At 43.2% G+C, this 21,027-nt stretch overlaps 1 protein-coding gene across 2 annotated transcripts in view; it reads left to right on the top strand.

Annotated features, from left to right (window-relative positions):
- Positions 1–21,027, top strand: part of TANC1 (tetratricopeptide repeat, ankyrin repeat and coiled-coil containing 1) — a 229,334-nt gene that overhangs the window by 53,367 nt on the left and 154,940 nt on the right. For both annotated transcript variants that reach the window (XM_082841889.1, XM_082841890.1), the window contains exons 2-3: positions 828–930; positions 19,087–19,166. In XM_082841889.1, coding sequence (XP_082698015.1) covers positions 19,106–19,166 — 61 coding nt within the window. In that variant the 5' untranslated portion in view covers positions 828–930; positions 19,087–19,105. The remainder of the gene's footprint in view (positions 1–827; positions 931–19,086; positions 19,167–21,027) is intronic.

Below are 21,027 nucleotides of genomic sequence, written 5' to 3' on the forward strand. Positions count from 1 at the left end.
AGGCAGGTGATACTTGAGCTGTACCTGGAGGATGACTCATCTCCAGAGTGGGGGAGGGGTTTCAGGATGAGGGACTGGGGAGAGCGAAGGTGTGAGATTGGACGGTATGTTCGGAAATGATGAGTCGTATAGAGAGCTGGGACCTGTGAAGAGTGAGGTGGGAAGAAAATGTTCTGGAGAACTTGAGCGCCCTGAGTGCTTTAGAGAGGTTCTTGGCTCGATATCTCAAACCTTTGAAACATTTGTGCGTTGGGCTGCAAACCCATTAGCATCACTTAAAGAGAAAACCTGAGATAGAGAAGGTAGTCCGGACACTGCAGTACCTTGCTCAAGACAAGGGGCTTTCAGTCAGTGTCCCTGGTCACTTGGACAGAGGGTATCGGGAGGTCACTTGGACAGAGGGTATCGGGAGAAGGAATGAGTTTTCTTGGATTTGCCAGCCCATCACCCTGTTTTTTCCCCTGTTAAGAGTATGTAGATGCTGACAGCTGTTTCCTCTCCATCACTGCTTTGTCTGGAGTCCTGGTTGTAGCTGTGGCTTTTTTGTTTTTGTTTTTTTGCGTCACGCGGGCCTCTCACCGCCGCAGCCCCTCCCATCGCGGAGCACAGGCTTCGGACGCGCAGGCTCAGCAGCCATGGCTCACGGGCCCAGCCGCTCCGCGGCACGTGGGATCCTCCTGGAGCAGGGCACGAACGCGCGTCCCCCGCATCGGCAGGCGTACTCTCAACCACTGCGCCACCAGCGAAGCCCGGTTGTAGCTAGTTTTATAAGCTCTGTGCTTCTTGCGTCGGAGGACGGGTATGCTGACCGGTTTTCTTTTTTGCAGTTCTCTTCTCAGCTTTCTGTGGTCACAGAGGAACTTTCTGGGTGCCCCCCGAGTAAGACAGCGTCTCTCTGTTGCCAGCAAATAGAGTCTGGGGTGAAGCGAGGTGAGTGAGACCCAGGGAGAATTCGTGCTCTGACAGACCAAGTTTCCCAAGATACGTTACTTTCTGAACAATTTTGAGGTCTTTGAAAGTGAACTGGGAATTTTTTTTTTTTTTTTTTTGCGGTACGCGGGCCTCTCACTGTTGTGGCCTCTCCCGCTGCGGAGCACAGGCTCCGGACGCGCAGGCTCAGCGGCCATGGCTCACGGGCCCAGCCGCTCTGCGGCATGTGGGGTCTTCCCGGACCGGGGCACAAACCCGTGTCCCCTGCATAGGCAGGTGGACTCTCAACCACTGCGCCACCAGGGAAGCCCTGAACTGGGATTTTGTTCAAAGAAATTTAAGAATAATTTTTTAAAAATTCGTGACTTAATTACGATGTTAAAGCAGTCATTATTAATAATAGGGATGCATTGATTCATTCTTCTAAAACTTTGCTGACTTTTTTTGGTGCCCGTTTCAGGGTTTTTTGGTCTCTATGGTGCCTAGCACAGTGCTTTTCCATTAAAAACATCTAATATATGTTGTGTGACTGGCTTAATATCTTATAGTTTGTAAACAAAGAAGTAGAACTGATAAACATTTTCAGACTTTTAATAATGTCAGACTGGCTGTCAGTTTTTTTTGCTGTTTTTTAAATCGAGATGTAGTTGGCATGTAACACTATTAGTTTCAGGTGTACAACATAACTAGTCAATAGATGAATATATTGTGATGTCTGTTCTTTATCATGTCGTTTTCTTGTTCCCCAATCCCCATGAAAAACTTTTCAAGTTTAATTACAAACCTCCCTTTAGTTACTGAGACAAATAAGGGAATGTTTTCACCTGCCTTACCCAGCTGCTCTTCCCAGGTTGGTTTTTTGATTTTTTGTTTTTTTGTTTTTTTTTTGCGGTATGCAGGCCTCTCACTGCTGTGGCCTCTCCCATTGCGGAGCACAGGCACCGGATGCGCAGGCTCAGAGGCCATGGCTCACGAGCCCAGCCGCTCCGCGGCATGTGGGATCTTCCCGGACCAGGGCACGAACCCGTGTCCCCTGCATCGGCAGGCGGACTCTCAACCACTGCGCCACCAGGGAAGCCCCCCCAGGTTGGCTTTTTAGGGCCACAGCAGTTACAATGACTTGGGTTCCATCTCCCATCTGCTCTACATACTGTCTTTTTTTTTTTTTTAACAAATTGATTTATTTTTGGCTGTGTTGGGTCTTCGTTGCTGCACGGGGGCTTTCTCTTGTTGCGGCGCACATGCTCTAGGCGCACAGGCTTCAGTAGTTGTGGCACGCAGACCCAGTAGTTGTGGCTCATGGGCTCTAGAGTGCAGGCTCAGTAGTTGTGGCACGCGGGCATAGTTGCTCTGTAGCATGTGGGATCTTCCCGGACCAGGGCTCCAACCCGTTTCCCCTGAATTGGCAGGCAGATTCTTAACCACTGTGCCACCAGGGAAGCCCCTCTACATACTGTCTTGTTAGCCTCTTCTGAGTGTGTCCTTCCCCTCCTGGGCCTTAGGAACTTTAAGCAAGTTGCTAAACTTCTCCTGTACTATGGTTTTCCTGTACTGCAGTCTTACATGTAAATTGTGAAACAAAAATACCTACTACAAGGGGTTTGGTGAGGCCGGAGGCTCCTGATGGTTAAGAGTTTGTTCTGTGTCTCCTTTTTTGTTTGTATTCCCTATCTGCAGTGTGGAGCATATAGTAGGACTCAAATATTCCCTCTTTCCTTTAAGGAGAGAGAGAATTGGCTGAGAAAGGAGTCTCTAATCCCATCCTAAGTGCGCACAGCTTGGAGGACTGTTGTTATCCATGCTCAGGTGCTTACGGTTGAGGCTGTGGAGTAGGGATCCCCAGGAGGTCCAGGATGGAACGGTTGACTAGGGACATTGGAGGCTCTGCCCTGGATCTCTTTTCTGTGGGTGCTCCTCCGTAGGAGATGGGGTCAAGGTTAAAGCTGCTTCCAAACGTCTGAGTGTTCTTGAGACATGCATGTGACGTGCAGGTGCGCTCTGCCATCTGTCCAGCATGGCTTACTCCTGGGATTTCATATTCTGTGCTCACCCCTCCTGCCGTGCCTGGGTCGTCCATGAAGAACACAGTGGCCAATTGTCCCCCACCTCAACTTTGTGGGAATCCTGCCAGAAGGTAAAAACTTCTCAACAGGCACATGGCAGGGGAGTACATATCATAATCTCCTGTGAGGTTTCAAAGATTAGGGCACCAGGGCTCACCCTAGGTCTGATGAACTAGAATTTGGGGGATGGGGTGGGCGTCCCTGCTATCTGTGTGTGTATGTTTTAAGAAGCTCCTCAAGAGGTGATGGTGTGTAACTTCTTGAAAGGTATTTGTATGGGGAGTAGACTTAAAACAAAAACCTCTTTCTGAGCCTGAGCAGATGTTTGGGGGCATTATTTTTGAACTCTGCTAACTAGTGTGACCAGTTTATACTGCCAAGGCGAGCAGTCCCTTGTAGTGCCATAATTTGCATCGTAGAACCATTTTATAACTTTTATTTAAAATTGCATAGGACAACACTTTCTATGGCTGTAAGTATACAAGGAATGAGGAAAATGACACTGAAGAACAACTTACTAAATTTAACGAGAGCTTAGGCTTATTTAGAAATCCAGGTGGGAATCTGCTTAAATGGAATTTTTACCACTGTATGCAGGGATTTGCATATTGAAACCAAAGCCTTTCCGACTTGTGGTAACACATTTCTCAAAATAATGTTGAAATAGCAATTTATATGCACTGCGCTAAGAGAGTTATTGGACAGGAAATTTAGTAAGTTAGACATTTTTTCCTCCTCCAGTTTTTGGGTGGTAGAGAATTTAAGCTAATTTTTCTTTTCTCTTTCCCTGGGGACCAGCTTCAAGGAAATAGGAGCTTAATAGCAAAGATCATGTTAAATGGCTTTTGTGGGTTTTAACTATGTCTCTTTTGCAAATTTCCCTTTCTCTGGGGGGAAAAAACCTTTGCAATCTGTTGTTGTTGGTTTTAATAATTTGATGGGTTTGGAGAATGGTGGGTGTCTATTTGGAAATCAAAGAACCTTACCATTTAGGGAGAGACCTTACAGATGATCTGCTCTCTGGTTTCCATCACCTCAACTTTATAGAAACTGCTCCTAAGGTCACACATGGCCTCTAATAGGACTTGTGACGTGACTTTTCTGTAGCACTTGATACATTGATCACTCCTCATTTGAAACTTTCTCCTTTGTGTTCCTTTGCATTTTTCCTACTTTTCTCCTTTCGTTTCTTCCTAGGCCCTACTCTTCCTGCTGTTAATATTCATGTTCCCTGGGCTTGCATCCTTGGTGGTTTGCTTTTAGTCTGCTCAGCCTCTTTGGGGAGCTTCAATATTCCTGTGGCTTTAGCCACCACCCACATGTTAATCACCCCCAAGTCTTTCTCTGAGTTTACCCTTGTCTTAAACAATCTTTTGGACATTTCTACTTGGATGACTCATACGTACTTTTAACTTGAGCTATCCAAACTGAACTCATTTTCCTCCTAATTATTGCCTGCTTTTCTCTCTCCACCCCCCAAAGTTCCCTCACCCCCATGCTTCTGTCTGCTTTTCCCACTTTGGTCATTGGCACTGTTCAAGCCAGAAATGTGTGACTCATCCTTCACCCTCCCTCACTCAGTCAGCTCCATATCTTAATTGGCGATTAAGTTCTTTTTTTTTTTTTCAGTACGAGGGCCTCTCACTGTTGTGGCCTCTCCCTTTGCGGAGCACAGGCTCCGGACGCGCAGGCTCAGCGGCCATGGCTCACGGGCCCAGCCGCTCCGCGGCATGTGGGATCTTCCCAGACCGGGGCACAAACCCGCATCCCCTGCATCAGCAGGCGGACTCTCAACCACTGCGCCACCAGAGAAGCCCAAGTTCTATCATTTTAATATCCCAGATAAGAAAGGAAAAGGCCATTCCAGTGACATTTAATTGGGCTTTAAAAGTTGTAGTTGGGCTGTATAAGCAGATGTAATAACGTGGGACCATTTATGTCATATACATTTCTTGCTAGGCAGAGTCCTAGGTACTTGTCATGTTGTTTCTAATTCTTACAGTTATTTTGTAGTATGTCATCTCTGTTACAAAGGAGGATTCTAAGGTTTAGAGAGTTTAAGTTATAGGCTCAGGATCACAGGGTAGGTAAAGCATGGTGGGTTAGGATTTGGGGATTTTAACCCTATGGATTGGTCTGCCTGCCTCCAAAGCCTTTACTGTCATGTCACTCTGTCTTGTTATGTTCCCATGATGCCACAGATTTAGATTTCTAGTGAGTAGGTTGACTGTTGAAGGCAGGAACTGGGTCTTACTCAAATTTCTGTGTGTGTGTGTGTGTGTATTTTTTTTTTTTAACATAGTAGGTGGTAAACACAAGACTCTTAAATGGCAAAACCATGGTCTATGTCTTCTGTGGCTTCATCTGGGTTCAATCCCTTGTTTTCTTGTTAGCTGTGCACTAGCTGGGTAGCCTGAGATAAGGATGGTAGGGTCATGCTGCTTACCCTTGCAGGGTTTTTATGGGAAAGTGCTTTAAAATTCAGGGACAATTTTGAGAAATTCTGTTTAGTTGTGGAAGTTGATACAGTTGGCCAGCCCAGATGAGCCTTTTTTTTTTGCGGTACACGAGCCTCTCACTGTTGTGGCCTCTCCCGTTGCGGAGCACAGGCTCCGGATGCGCAGGCTCAGCGGCCATGGCTCACGGGCCCAGCCGCTCCGCGGCATATGGGATCTTCCCGGACCGGGGAACGAACCCGTGTCCCCTGCATCGGCAGGCGGACTCTCAACCACTGCGCCACCAGGGAAGCCCCAGATGAGCCTCTTTTTTTGGTTTTAAATAACAGCATGTGAAAATATAAAGTCTTCTGGACCTCTGATTGTGCTGATTGAATCATTCGTGTGCTTGCAGTAATAAAGGCAGAAAAGTCCCTTCCAAGTAAAAACCTTGTTAATGAGAATAGTATATATAGATCTGATTTTTGCTCTTAGTTCTGAATATAACTTTTGGAACAGATGAGGATATGATCTCTGAAACCAGATAGTACGTATTTAGGTCTAGGCAAGTGAATTAAAGCAGTCTACTGAAGTTTTTTCTTCTGTTTGATTGATCTTAGGAGGATGGACTTCAAGATGTACTGTACCAAAACAATCCCTAAATCCTGGCACAGACGGTTCTGCATTTTGTTTCCTCACAGCTCTCTCCTCTTGCCCTGTCCTGAGAAGGAAATGCCCTTTGTTTTCCGTCATAGTTCTCCCTTTTCCATCATAGTTTGGTAACAAGGTCCTCTGAGGAGAGGGTTCTCTTTAGTGAAGGTTTAATGGTTTCTAAATTCCACAGTGACAAATTGGTTTTATATATCCTGTCTTTAGGCCCCATGCTGTGCAATAGAGGCTGGTCTTGTACATCATTTAATTTCGGGATCCAAGGCTTAGGGTGCCAAAAGTGAGGGTCTAGTGTTCTTCAAGAGAAGAAATGGAGTGCCGTGTTAAGAGGGAAGGTGTGGCCTGGGCAGGCTACGAAGTTTCTCTGACTCTCACTTTCTTTATCCCCTCCTTTCATCAGAGAGGACAATTATAGTCCCTGCCTCCTCCTTGCTGTGAGGACCAAACCAGACACTTCACAGTGGAAAACGTAACGGTGCCTGCTACTGGGTGCGTTTGTGTCCCCACCTTTGCTGTTATTTTTATGGTGGTTTGTCGAATTCGTGGAGTAAAGGTCTTCTTCTGTTTGTTACAGATTTACAGTGTTGATAAGAAGAGATAATTTTAAGAAGTCATAACATAAGTCTGAATTGGAAATGAATGGCTTTGTGGTTTTCAGTGAGTTATCAGTACATTGAAATATGGACTTTATTAGGTTTGTGAGAAGGAATAAGGGAATTGGCTTGGGAAGTTGGACTACATAAAGACAAGGGCCAGGTATTTATTATTTTATATCCAGCTCTGTTGCAGACTCACATATTTTTCTGTACCAGAAAGATGTTTCAGTGAGACTGTGACAGCTTAGTACATCTGTGCAACATCTTCATTTTATCTAGAACAGCTTCACATCTATTGTCTCTAATTCAGTCATTCAAGAAACATGTGTTCCACTGGGTTCTAATTGGGCTGCTTTTCCTTTAAGAAGGCATTGGGACCACACACATATTTAGGAAATAACTTTGTAACTGTGTTCATGTACTGTGTATAAGGAACCTTTCCAGTTTGGAGACTGTAGTTTCTGCAACTCAGCCCCTCACCCCCCAACTTGAAAGGAGAGTGATCTCTGTGTATATGTATGTGCAAGTGTGGTTTCCGTGCCACTTCACAATACCGATTTTGTTCCTTAGGTCTGAGATATGTTTCATACTTGTGTGTATGTGTCGAGAGGTGGTGACAGAATCCATGATCAAAGGTTTCACTGCAGAGTTAAAGGGCCTTCATTGAACCTGTCAGTGTGTTTTAGAGGAAAAAAAAAATCTGATGTTCATACCTGGCATGTCACCTAACTTCAAGTGTAAAGCTTGAACTTCACAGGTTTGATTAAAGTTTTATCTGACTTTAAAAATGACGTTTGTAATCTCCATGCATAGGAATTCTGTAATTCAGAACTTAGTTGATGTGTTTTTTGCTGTTGGGTTGGGGTTGAATGCCTCCAGTTTAGATCAGAGCTACCATCCCAGCCCTTCTGGAAACTGCACAAGGCTTTCATCTTTCTGGGAAGTGTGGCTGGTGCCACAGCTGAAACAGTGAGCCAGATTTAGGTAATTTTATTAGTCTAGAAAAAGTATTACACTTTTGCAGCTGTTGTTGTAGGTTCCTAATCATGGAAACAAAAACCGTCTCAGTTACCCAGGATCCATGAGAAATTGGCAATGGCCCAGCGTAAGTCCATGTATTTTGGACTCTGAATTATATTTATCTTCATAGGGCATCCCCTGTGAAGGCATGCAGCTGGGGAATGGCCTGGCTGTATGAAGCAGAGAGGGCAGAAGAGGCCAAGCCTTGGGTACCAGTCTTACTAGGAAGCCTGATCCAGTTAACTGGAAGACTATATTGCTAGACCTTAAATACCTTTTAAAAGGGTAAGAAGAGCATCCATGAAAACAATAAAAGTGATGTAAAACACACTTGTCCCCAATATGCACCCTGGCTTTCCTGGTTTTGAATATTGTCTCATGCTGTAAATTTCTACAGCGCTCTCTCGTGCTCTGTCTCTGCCTCTGCCTCTGTCTCAGTGCCAGACTGGCTATTGTGAGTTAGTAATTTGGTGGTGATGGACTTCCTTCTTAAATAGAACTTTTACAGACTACTCTGAAAACTAATCATGGAACTTGGCATTTAAATGTTAAGAGTGGTGCATATGTGGAATACCCAGTCCTGCTAATGTGTGCCAATTAGTAAGTTACCATCTAATTTCCTGAATTTCAGTTGTTCCATGAGTGGTGTAAAACTGAGCTACTGTTTCTCTAGAAACTCCTGGGCTATTAGCAGAACTTTTGGCAAGTCTGAGTAATTGTTCTGTTGGGTCTGACTCTGATTCTCTGGGTCAGGGTCCCTAACCCTTAGGGTCATTGGATACACTTCAGAGGATCTGTGAATGTGGGTGAGTGGGTGAAGAAAAAAAAGTACATCTTTATTTTCACTATCCTCTAGCCAAAATGTGTTTTTTTCCCCTCCAATCATGAAAGGGGCCCATAAACCATGTACTGTCAGCACCTGTGGCTTTGCCACTTAGAAATTACACTTTTGTATCACATTGTGGGAGATAGTTTAAGCTATCAGTTATGTCTACCACTGCTCAGAAAACTACAGTAGCTCTTAGACCTGCTCTTGTGTCGTGTTATTTATGCATTAAGAAGCACACATTACTATTATCACAGATTGCTTTCTAAATATTTTGATGTCGTTTCAATATAATTGATTTTCTTTGTAATCGCATTTTCTATGTCAGAATCGCTTGGGGACATTCTGATTGGAGGGTCTAGATTGCTGAAGCAGCCCGTGGCACTTAAAAGGTCACATGCTCCTGCCTTGGATGACACCCTTGTATTATCTTTCCTATCTTCCTTGGAGACTGGATTTGTTAACATTTAAAAACAAAACAAAACAAAACAAAACTCTACATGTTTGGCTTTTATTTCCTAGCATGAGTTGTCTTTGACTTTTATCGTCTAGAGCTCTGGTATTCCCCCATTTTGGGGCTGTTGGAATGGATTAAAAAATGTAGCCAATCACCTGTTCCCATGTGATCTTTCTCATGGGCCCCTGTGGCAGTCGCACTTGGAGATTGCCCTGCAGTCAAATGTTTATGGCCCAGAATGGTTTCCCTTACAAATTTCAGATAAGAGCACCGTGATCCATGTGTTGAGATATTTGCTTTAGCTGTGGGAAGAGATGATCCTGCGTGGCTTGTATGAATTTGATTCAGCTCTCCACTGCATTAGCCCTGCAGGCATTCCCCAATTTATTTTAGAACTTGATGTCCAAGGTTAAGACCATATTACATTTATTGGACTGTGTAAAACAGCCCAGAGAAGGAAAGCTTGGGTACCAGGCCGTTCCTTGCCCCAGCCCATCACCTTTTAATAAGCTTCGTACAACTCATTCTAGTGAGAAATGGGCAGTGTTTTTTGTTGCTGTGTTTTTGAGCTCCCCTCTTGAAAAACGTAGTTCCGAATTTCCGGGTAAGTGTTGGGAATAGGGGAAGCATTGCCCATGTGACACAGAGGTCTCTGCCCCCAGATAATCTTCCTCGTTGGCAGTATGGCCCATCTCCGTGTTCTCCCCCTGTAAGCTCATGAATTGAAGAGTGTGCTCTTCTTGTTGCATGTATTTTGTCGTGTGATGCCTCCAGATCATACACATTGACAACACTGTAGTTTGAAGTAACTGATAAGATGGATGCCTAGCAGAACTTGAGGGAGTGGACAGGAGGTGTCTTTTGATAGAGGTAGATTCTCTTTTTCAAGATAGATTGAGGCATGGGATGCCTCTCTGGGGGTGGGGCGGGTTGTGTTTGTGTGTGTGTGTGTCCACGCGTGTATGTGTGGCCAAAGATGATTTTTCTCCCCCTGTTTGACGGTTTTGTCTGTTTTACCACGTCACCAGGCCCCTGGGAGCTCGTCTCTCATTTTTATCCAAAGAAGTAGGCATAGAATAGGGACTTCGTGGTCAGGCTCTGGAGTGAAACTGCTTGGATGGGCCCCCATGAGCTACATGACCCTGGGCAAGTCCCAGCCTCTCTGTGCCTTCACAGAATGGAGACATTAATAGTACCTTCCCCAGAGGGCGGTTGTGAGGATTAAATGACTGTGTGTGTGTGTGTGTGTGTACATACATATATGTGTGTGTGTATATATATAAAAGTAAAGTGCTTAGAGCAGGGCCTGGAATATAATTAGTGTTAAATACATGTTGCTGGCTGAACATCAGAATCACCTGGGGGAGCTTAAAAAAAAAACTACATGGGTATTGCAAACTCCCAACTTAATGAAATCAGGGCCTGGGGAGGTTAAAACCTTGTTCAGAGCATCCTAGCAAGTCACTGACAGAAGTGGAGGAGGGATTTTGACATCTTGTATTCTGGGGCTTTAAGAGAAAGATCCGTCTGTCAGCTCCGTAAGCAAGAAATCTTTGTGTAATGAATAGCTGCCTTTCATGGGGCATCTTTGAAGTTGTCTGACCTTTTTCACTTTGAGGCCAGTTGCAGTGCAATTTAAAAAATTTAATTTCTTTAGATTTATGATACCAGGCTTCATTCAGCTGGCACTGATGATTGAGTACCTTTACACTTTTTGAAAAATGGACTTTCTGACATGTCTTCAAGGTCTCTTCTCCTTTCATACCAAAGGCGTATCATCAACCCATGCCGTAGACTCCTCAGAGGAGTTCCTTTTTCATCTGTGGTGATGGTTTATCAGCTACTGTGATGACAGTGGCCCTAGGAACAAGAAATAAATCTTCCCCCTTACAGTGATGGCACCTACAGGTGGAAGAGACTTGGTATTGTCCTGTCAAACGGTAAAGGGAGCGGTGTTCCTGTTAGACAGATGAGCCCGTGAAAGGTGAAATAACTTGCCCAAGGTCATTTTGTTAATGTAATGCCTCCTACCTTTACTCAGGGACCTGTGATTGTCACACATCAAGAAGGTGGTCAGGTTCATAGCTCTGTTGTGTGATACAAGTGGAAAACTTAACGGGAAGGAGAAGGGAAAAGAAAAGAGGATGTCATCGGGGTGGTTGTTAGGGAGCTAACCGCCATATGAGGGTTGGGACTGGGGTCTCCAGTTGCTATAAACCTTCCACAGGGGAGCATCCTGTGATCCTGGTCACATCCTGCACGGAGCTCTGTGAGACAGGATGGGACCACATGCAAAGTCTGTGGTTCATGTTCAAACCCTAGGTGGTTCTGTACGGGCTTTTGGCCTCATGGCCGCTGTGGCTTAGCGTTGGCTTTCTCCCAGCTCTCCTCGGCTGGAGCCATAACAACGGTACTTTCACCCTCATACAAAAGCCACTGTGTCCTTTAGACTTGTATTCTGTGCTCTCCTGGTCACCTCCCTGTCCCACCTTCCCTCAGTTCATTGAGGACTTTGGAGGCAGCAGGTCAGAGTCTGAGCTTTCAAGGCAGACCTGGGTTCAAGTCCCAGCTTCACCTTTACAAATTGTGTAACCTTGGGAACGTTGTTAATCCCTCTGAGCCTTTGCTTCCTTATTAATAAAAAGGAATCAGTAAAACTGTCCCATAGATTCTTTTTTTTAAGGATAAAATGAGATTACATATGAATGTAAAGCTCTTCCCCTTACCTGATACACAGTAAACACTTAGTAAATAAGAGCTGTTCGGGTGGTTGCTCTGCGACATGTGAGATCTTCCCGGACCAGGGCTCGAACCCGTGTCCCCTGCATTGGCAGGCGGATTCTTAACCACTGCGCCACCAGGGAAGTCCCATGGGCCTTGCATTTTAAATGAGGATGCTATATTTACCTAAATTTATTAGGCTGGCAGTGTGTTTTGAGGTACAGTTATTTCCTTTGAGAATTATAGCTGGAAAAATTATGTTCCTCCCCGATGTATCCATTGATACTGAAGTGAGAAAGCATACTGTGCTTGCTGGTGAAGCAGAGCAAGGTCTGGCCATCCAGAGTCCCGCAGACTAGTGGAGGAAGCAGGTGGGTGAGCAATTAAGATAAGACCCAGAAGGCTTCTAAGAGGAAGCTTTTGAGGTGGGTTTTGAAGTGGGCTTGGGAAGTGTCTTTGCTTTCTCTAATAGATTAAGTATCTATGACTGTCTAGATGGTGGTGGTGATGGTAATAATGTCACAGTTATTTTGTCCTCGAGTTAGGTAGTGTCTTGCTGTTAGGTTGAGAGGTGGGTGCTTGGCTGGGGAACGTCCGGGTGAAGACAGCTTCTGGATGAGCAGGGGCTTTCTGCAAGACTGGTGCTCAATCTTGCTCCAGAGCCATTGGCCTGGGAGGCACGATTATTGCCAGGAACGCTGCCCTTGGTTATTTCCCTGTCTGAGCCCTTCCTGGTTTGAGGCAGAATGTATTGCTTTCAGGTTTTCTGTTATTATACTTATCCCTTCTGTATGCATATTCGAAACGCCAAAATATAACCTGCCTGCAGCTGGTGCTTCTGAAGGCCTGGTAACAGAACAGGTCCTGCTATGGAGATGTGCTGTTCCTCGTGTATAAGTCAGATAACTTGGGCCATAAACTTGGAAATTTGTACTTGGTATCAGAAGAAGTCTTACATTATTAGTCCAAATCCCTTGTGGGAGAGAATTGATTTTGATTTCCCCTCCGTAACAATCCTGCTATTCTTTCATTTAAGGAGATTTATTTAGTGTTTGTTGCATGTAAGGTACTTCTTTAGGTGCCATGGGGGATTTGTAGAGTTCAACATTTTTTACTGTGATTTTGATTGATAACCATCTGTAAGTACAAAGTGGCATGTGGAATTAAAGATACCTTTTGACTATCATGGCCTGGGAAGGCTCTATGGATGAGATAGTGTTCAAAGTTGAATGGAACAAATTCCTTCACAATCTAGAAAAATGGCTCTTGTAGCCAGAAACAGGTAGCTTCTTCATATTTTCTTCCGAAAGTGAAATTTCTTTTTTGCCAAGTGTTATCAAAATGAAAACGTCTTTAAACAAACTTGTATAGAGTAATTTTTTAGCAGCTTGAAATACTGGCTTAGGAGAGTTAGATATTTAAGGACACTTTTCTCAAAACAACTTGTATATCTTTCTACAGAGTCTTTTAAATATGGGTTGAAAATGATTTCAATCTAATAGGGAATTTCCACTTAATCTTGTGCATCAGAACTTAAACATTTGAGTTCAAACTTCATGCCCAGAACTCTTTTACATCCATATTACTTGTGACTGTAAATTTACTTTGCTTTTAATAACTTAGGCAAAAAGACGTCAGGTTTGAGTATAAGACAAACCTAACTCTAAAGAAAAGAGCAGCAGAATTAGAGGCACAATTTGTAGAATGGCTTTGAAGAAAGAGGACCAAATGGTTGGGTCTATGTGTCTTAGGGGATAAATCACAGCCGAATGATGTCCTGTTTCCCAGCTCTGCATGTTAAGCAATACCAAGGGCCGCTTTTTTACTTACTATTACAATTGCTTTCTGGTTTCTTGATCAATAACCCCTTCTCCTCCCCACCCGCTTTCCTGGACGAGGCGTCTGAATCCTAGAGAAGTTTGGTAACATGTTCCCAGTCACAATGCCAGGACCAGGTCTCCTAATTCCTAGGCTCCTTCTACTACCCCGGGGGGAAAAATGGGAGAGAGACCTCCTAGAATTTCAAGTATTCATCAAGAGTTGGTTTTTCCCCAGCCTCCTGGGATCTTTAAAAGAGTGTCAAGATATGGCTCTTGCTTTCAGGAAGCTTCTAGAAGGCAGTTTTCCGTGAATTTCCAGCAGCAGCCATTGCCCCCTCTAGCAGGGCTTTGTTTCCTTTTGTGGTCTCTGTCCTGCTTTGTTTTCTCTTACTTCCTCTCTACTATATTATCTATTCTGTAGGCTGCTTTAGACAGCACCTCCCCACCCATCACCACCACCCATTTCCTTGCTTTTGATAAACACTAAAGGTTGCCAATGCAAAGGAAAGTTCTAAAGGCAGTACTACAGAAGACATGGCTATCGTGTAGGTGAGTCTTAGTCTTATTAGGTTGAGACGTTTTTGAGCCCCTAAAATTGAGGATGTTTTTGATGCATCTCTTCTCTTAAATTAAAAAAAAAATTTCTTAATGATCCTGTGCATCTTACTTTCCAGTGTTTCACTTGTAGATATTGCTACTCTGTCTTTATTTATTTTGGCAAAAGAAAGGAGGCACCTTCTGAGACTGCTTTGCTTTGAGGTCAGATGGATGGTTTGATGCAAGAAGCTCCTTTTAGTGGAGTGAGCACAGAGCGTGTGTTTAGGTGTCCAGGATAACTGGATAATAAGGGTTTATTATCTTGAGATTTTAAGGCTGACTCAGGTGTGGACATGAAGGGACATTATGAAATGCAGCATTTTCCTCCCAAGTATCTCTTGGATTTAACTGTTTTCTTGCATTCCTTGCAAATGAGAATATATAGGAATATTCTTTGTAATTTATAAACTGCTATGAATGTTGGTTAATTGCTTGATTTGGAGGAAATGCCTCATCTGTGTTCATTGCAGCCTAGTTAAATCTGTCAACAAATATTGAGAACAGAGTGTGTGGGATGGCTGTGTTCCTGCTTCTGTTTGTATCTATTAAAGAATAAACATAGTCCCTGCCCTCAGCTCACAGAGTCGATTTGAAATTTCATAAATAGGTGGTATGGCACTCCAGAAGAGGAAAGTTTTAAGGCTGGTGTTATTCTATGATTTCAGACAAGGTGGTCATGGTTATGATACTGCCATTGGGATTGCAAACTGAAATAGATTTTTCTCTTATTTTTAAATCATTTCACTGTTTAATCTAGGATACCTTTTGTTATATACCTTTGTAATCACTGCGGAATGCTTTATTTAACAAATAACATGGAGACATTGTGCCTATCTGCAAAGAGTTTGTGTTAAAGGAGAAATCTAAGAAGTAAAAGTAAGCTCAATAGTTGGTTTAACTTCTGTGGGTTTTGAAAAGAAGAATCTATGGCATCTATGGCATTTGGGAAACTTAGATGTCGAATGATAGTAGAAAAATAAGGAAATTTAGGTGACTTCAGATGATTGACCTAAAGGTAATGTCATATACTCATTTTACTTTCTTTGAAATGAACATTATAGGAAATTTTCTCCCATTAGATCATTTCAGTTGTTGTAATCTAGAGGCTGGTCTTTTCTCTCTTCCTCAAAAATATATGAAGAAACGAGAGCTGAAGTTCTCTACTTTTTCAAAGATTTATTTTTATTTATTTTTTATTTTTAAATAGGACTTATTCATTCTTTTTTTAAAAAATTAATTAGTTTTGGCTCCATTGGGTCTTCCTTGCTGCGTGCGGTCTTTCTCTAGTAGCGGCGAGCAGGGGCTGCTCTTCGTTGCGGTGCGCGGGCTTCTCATTGCGGTGGCTTCTCTTATTGCGGAGCACGGGCTCTAGGCGCGGGCTTCAGTAGTTTCAGCATGCGGGCTCAGTAGTTGTGGCGCACAGGCTTCGTTGCTCCATGGCAAGTGGGATCTTCCTGGACCAGGGCTCGAACCCGGGTCCCCTGCATTGGCAGGCGGATTCCTAACCACTATACCATCAGGGAAGTGCCATCAAAGATTTATTTTTAAATCCTTAAATCCAGCCATATATTTATACTACTTGTGTGATAGAGGCTAAAGTTTTATGGGGCAGAAATTGAGGGATTCTATTTGGCCAGTATTTATTTGAGTTACACCTGTGCCTTTTGATCTATAGTATTTAAAGTGAAAAAGGACAGCCTTTCTTGTTTTATCTTATTATGCTTGTCCATAAGAACTTCCTTACATGTATGGTCCTCTAGTAGGAACTTGATAGCTTCTGGCAGTTTCTTTTTGTGTGTCTGGAAGGCTGGTTTGCATCGTTTCTATGTGGTTCACTTCTGTAGCAGGGCAGTGTTCACCCTTTTTAGGGGAAAATTGTCAGGAGTTGAAGTTGCTACAGGAAGGGAAGTGATGCAGAAGGTGTCATTCAGGGAGAGCCCGCTGGCTGCCCTCATAAGACTGCTTCACAGTGGCATTTGCATTCAAGAATTTACCACTGTCTTCCTTTTGGTACTCAAACTGGAATCAGAAACTTAATATTCCTTATGTCTTAAATAGATGGTACTCGGCAAAGTGATTCCCTTGAACAAAGCTCATGAGAGCTTTTGTTTAAAGCCAGAACACTGGTTTATTAATTTATTCCCAGAAGCATGTCTGTCAACAAGCTAGACAATTGTGTTGGGTGGACTAGACCAGCACACTCTCCCCCACTGTTGTTAGGTTAAAAAGCCAAATTAAGAGGCACTGCTCATTGAGAACAGGATCAGAAGAAGGGGAAGCAGTTATGATGCCAGTGTTTAATAGCACTGGGTCCGATAGCCTGATGGGTCTATTTCCAGAACTGGATGTGGGAGTATGTATTTATAAGTTCACAGGTACTGTCAGGTGTGCAGATAATCTTCTCTGGACTATACTGCCACCGTTGGCCCCTCCAGCCTATTACTATAGTTGCTTTTTCTGACCACCTTGCTTCAGATGGGCATAGTCTTTAAAGGGTCTGTTGATGAGTGTCACGTTCCAGTTACATTTTTCAGGCCATGACTGATTGGGACTTTGCACAGCTCTACTCTGATCTGTATTAATTGCAGAATTTAACCCACGGGGAGCACTTTTTTTTTCCTTTCTAGCTTGTGTGTGTATGGGGGTTCCTTAATTTTTGCAGCCAGATATATAATCAGTTAAAGTTTCTCCATGTGCAGTTTGAATATCTTTTAGAGTATAAATTTAAGCTCTTTCCTTTGAGTTATTATTTAGGGAGGAAAACTAGAACTGGGAGAACTTACAGCGAATATCTGATAGCCTCTTCACTTGAGATCACTGATGGGGAAGATTTCACTATCCTGAAAACAGCTGAGCTCCGAAAAATAGACATCTAAGGTGTCTGGGATGAGATGCCCAAGTCCGTGTCTGCCAGTCCTTGCTTGCCCTGTGGGCTGTGTATTCCGAGTGGCATTGTAGATCTGTTGTGGGTTGGTGGTGACAAAGGTCATTAATCAGGGGCAGCTTCACCGCCGTGGTGGGGCCTGAGCTGTTCAGTGATCCAGGGAAACATGGGGAAAAGTTCCCTAAGGACTTTGGCCAAGCTTTGCTGGCCTGGCTCCATTGATATTTTTGTCTTATTTCTTTAGTATGTAGTCTTTGCTAAATGACAAACCCTGAAGGGTTGGTTGATTTTTTTTTTAATTTGGAGAAGAAAATGTCTGTGCTTACCAGGCATCTAGTTTTTAACTCTTCCTACCGTTTTTTATGCCACAACATTTTGCATTGTTTCCTTCAAGCATGGCTGTCAGGAGAAATTTGTGTTTCCACACCTCTCCTATGGAAGCACACTGTGGCCCACTTCCAGATTCAGTGTTTGCCCTTTATGTGAAACCCAAGTCTTTTCACAGGGGTCCATTCAAGTAGCATTTTTAAAAAGAATTAGGCTCTAAGCCATGTTCCTTTTGTGTGTAAAGACTTGTTTGTAAGATGATTTAACCCTAATAGGCTTCACTATGGGTTTTTCCAAATTATGCTTAAGATATTTACTTCCTAGTATCTTTCAGGTTGGTTGGTTTGTTGTTAATTTTTTTGATTGTTTGATTGCTGTTTCCCAAAGCTTTCATTGCTCTAAGCAGAGAGGCCAGCACTGGGGAAGAAGGACCCTTGCTGGGAGTCGGCAGATTTGGATTCTGGCCCTGCTGTTAATTAGCTTCGTGACCCTGGGGCAAGTCAGCCTCCCAGGGTCTCTGTTTCTTCATCAGGAAAACAAAGGGCTTGGAAAAATAAATACAGGCCTGGACCCAATGATAAGAAAGGTCACCCTGGGTGCTTATGTTGTGCATGGCAGCACTTTGGGACCCTTCTTCCCTCTCAGTGGGCTCCACAAAACCTCGGCTCAACTCTGGGGTCGAGCACTTGTGCGGGGCGTTATACAGAGACCACTGGAAGCGTTGATGCTAACAAGGCAGGTTTTCTACAGAGGAGTCATCCCCCTCTTTGTTTTCTTCAGCAGTAAGCTACTTGCCTTCTTCTACCTGCTTCTCCTTAGTGCGTTAACAAGGGTGTGATGGTAACACAACCCACTCAGATTTGATACTGTTTTTGCTTTGTCTAGCCATCTCATCTGAGTTAGTGGAGGGAAGAGAGAGCTGGAGGAGACTGACTAACTGATGAAATAATGGTCCTTTTGTCTGTCTCTTTGCTGGAGGGGTGGTTTTATGTTTCACCTTAGGCCTGGGCCATTGTGTTGTTTTTATGTGCTCAGTACAACCCTGCTTAAAAATACAGCTCATTATTTAAAGGACTCAGCCGTGGGCCTGTTCTTCTTACCTCCCCCCACCCCTGCCCCAAAGTCATAACAATATGTGGTAAAAACCCATTGCAGTGTGTGCTGTTTGATCAGACACCCCAGACATCAGTGTTGAAATGTGTTCCCACTGTATTTATTTTGCAAATGTTTTTAAGGTATGTTTCATTCTGATTAACCTTCCCAAATGTTTTCCTTAAGGTTAAATAATCAGTAGCACCTGTAAAACATGCCTTTAACCATGTAGCTTTCCTTCTTAACCATTATCTTTTTGATTCTGTCTTAATGTTTTCTTTTGATGAATGGGGGTTGGGAGACCCACATTCCTATGCCAGATATCTTACAGTAATGTGTCCAGATTTAGCCTCATAACCTTAATTAGATGTGGAATGCTGAGAATGCGCTGTTGTGTTTTTTTTTAACTTATAACAAGACGGTGAACTTCTGATCACTTCATTAAACATTATAAAACACTCCTTGTGTCTTAGCATTTAGTTCCCCATGTTAGTTTATTCATAGAAAATTAATGTAAAGCTCAAGGTACCTTTATATTATCCTAAGTGATCCGTTTGTTCGAAGACAAGTCACTGTTTGTGTCAATATGCAAGTTACGTTCCAATTTATAATACTTAATTCCTCTTCCCTCTTCTCCTTTTCTCTTTAGAAGCGGAAGAGTGTTGAAAATGTTAAAGGCTGTGCTGAAGAAAAGCCGAGAGGGAGGAAAGGGAAGCAAGAAGGAAACAGGTATGTGTCCAGGATTGAGGTGAGCTGAGCAAGCATGGTGGGCGTGAGCCAGCAAGGCCCCACTTAATCCAGGCGGGGCAGATGTTACTGCCTTGGGAATGGGTCAGAGAAGTGATATGGCTTAGAAGAAACAGCAACCTGGAGGCCATGAGAAACTAAATACATTCGTGAGCTTTCTCCTGGGAAGTGCCTTTGAAGATTGAGTTTGGGTTCTGAACCAAATCCTTTCCCGGAATATTTGTAAGGGTCATAATTTTAACAGGTCATTCAGATCCCGAGGCAGAGTTATAGACATTGAGGGAGAGCAGGTGTGTCCAGGAATTTGATTTCTAGAAAGCGCTTTCTCTTTTCCCACGCATGCTTGCATTTTATATGTTTGACCAACTGCTGGCTGACTGGTCCTCATCTTTTGAGTATCAGATTTTCCCCCAACAGGTGTAGCCACACTCAATGCCAGGCTGCTAAGTTTTCATTATGATGAGAGCTACTTAATTTGGCTTGGATTTCATTCCTGTTGGGAGAGTTCTGGTGCATATGTGGTCATTGTGACTCTACGCTGCATTCCGTGTGATAAGCTACTGTAAGGTTATTTTGGGGACCGCTCACCAGAAAAACTACATGTTATCTACCCGTCTTGCACAATAAAAATCTGTTAGCACCGATCGGTTTCCCTGAAATGTGCCGTTTCCCTCAAACTCATGTTAATCCAGAGTCAGAGAATGGCTGGTGTCTGAGTTATTGTATATTGAATAACACTTCAGTTTTAATTTCTATTAAGGTATAAATAAGTAGGCTGAATTATAGTTAACTCTTTAATTCAAAAGATCTTGTAATGCCTTGTGGTAATATTGTTATATATGTTGTTTCTGTAAAAGAATAAGCGGACTTGTAAACTTTTTGGTTATGTGGAACCTTGACAAATTTTCTATTATTAATTTCCCTTTAACCAAACCTGCAAAAGGCAAACTTAACCTTAAAAGTAGAGACTTTGTTGTAAAGTTGCTGATAAGATTCCATTAAAAGCCTCTCATTAATGCCTGGCTAAGCAGATGCAAAGAAAAGAAGAAACCAGTTTTTGATGATCGAAACAGGAGACCATAGGTTAGCTCTTGACCTTAGAAAATCAACTCCTAGCTTTGAATAATTAATTAGAATTGTTACTACGGGGAATTTTCAGTGCACATAATTTCTATCCAGGGGACCCTTCACCCTCTGCTGGGTTAAGGCCAAAACATCCTTCTCTTTAGTTCTCGAAAAGCTGTCTTAAAAACAACAACAACAAATTTTCCCCCAGTTTTGGCTCAACTGACACTCATCCTAGGAACTATGTTATTTGCTTCTTTACATGCCTTTGTAATTTCCAGGATAAAGTTAGATCCTAAAGCTGTCTGTTGGACTGGAGCTGCCAACCAGTGGGTTATTTTTCTCAGGGCCAGGGTCTCCAAGCCAAAACTCTCTGCTTAGTAATGGAGTCTTTCACAACAGGCTTACCATCCTCTTTGATCCGTGCCAGACTCATGTGAAATTACAGTATGTTAATGATTTTCGGCACCCTGCCTTTCAGATGGGCCAGACAGTGAACACTGTTTGCGTTTGAAACTTTTCCAGTTGTAGAGCGTATTATTTGGGGTTTATTTCCCCCTTTGGTCTTTAAGAGCAACTATTGTGTTTTCTGAATCATTTCTTCATAATAATTCCCACACTTTGGCTTTTCACTAATGCAAACCAACTTGAAAAAGCAATGGGAACATTTCTCATAAAACATCTGTATGGTGTATGCCTTTTTTCTCTTAACTAGAACCTGGTTGTATTCCACTGGGGAACAAAGCAGATGGAATTTTAAATCTTGACGAAGTTATGT

Source organism: Leucopleurus acutus (assembly GCF_964270905.1).
Source record: "Leucopleurus acutus genome assembly, chromosome: 6".
In the NCBI taxonomy this organism is placed as follows: Eukaryota; Metazoa; Chordata; class Mammalia; order Artiodactyla; family Delphinidae; genus Leucopleurus; species Leucopleurus acutus.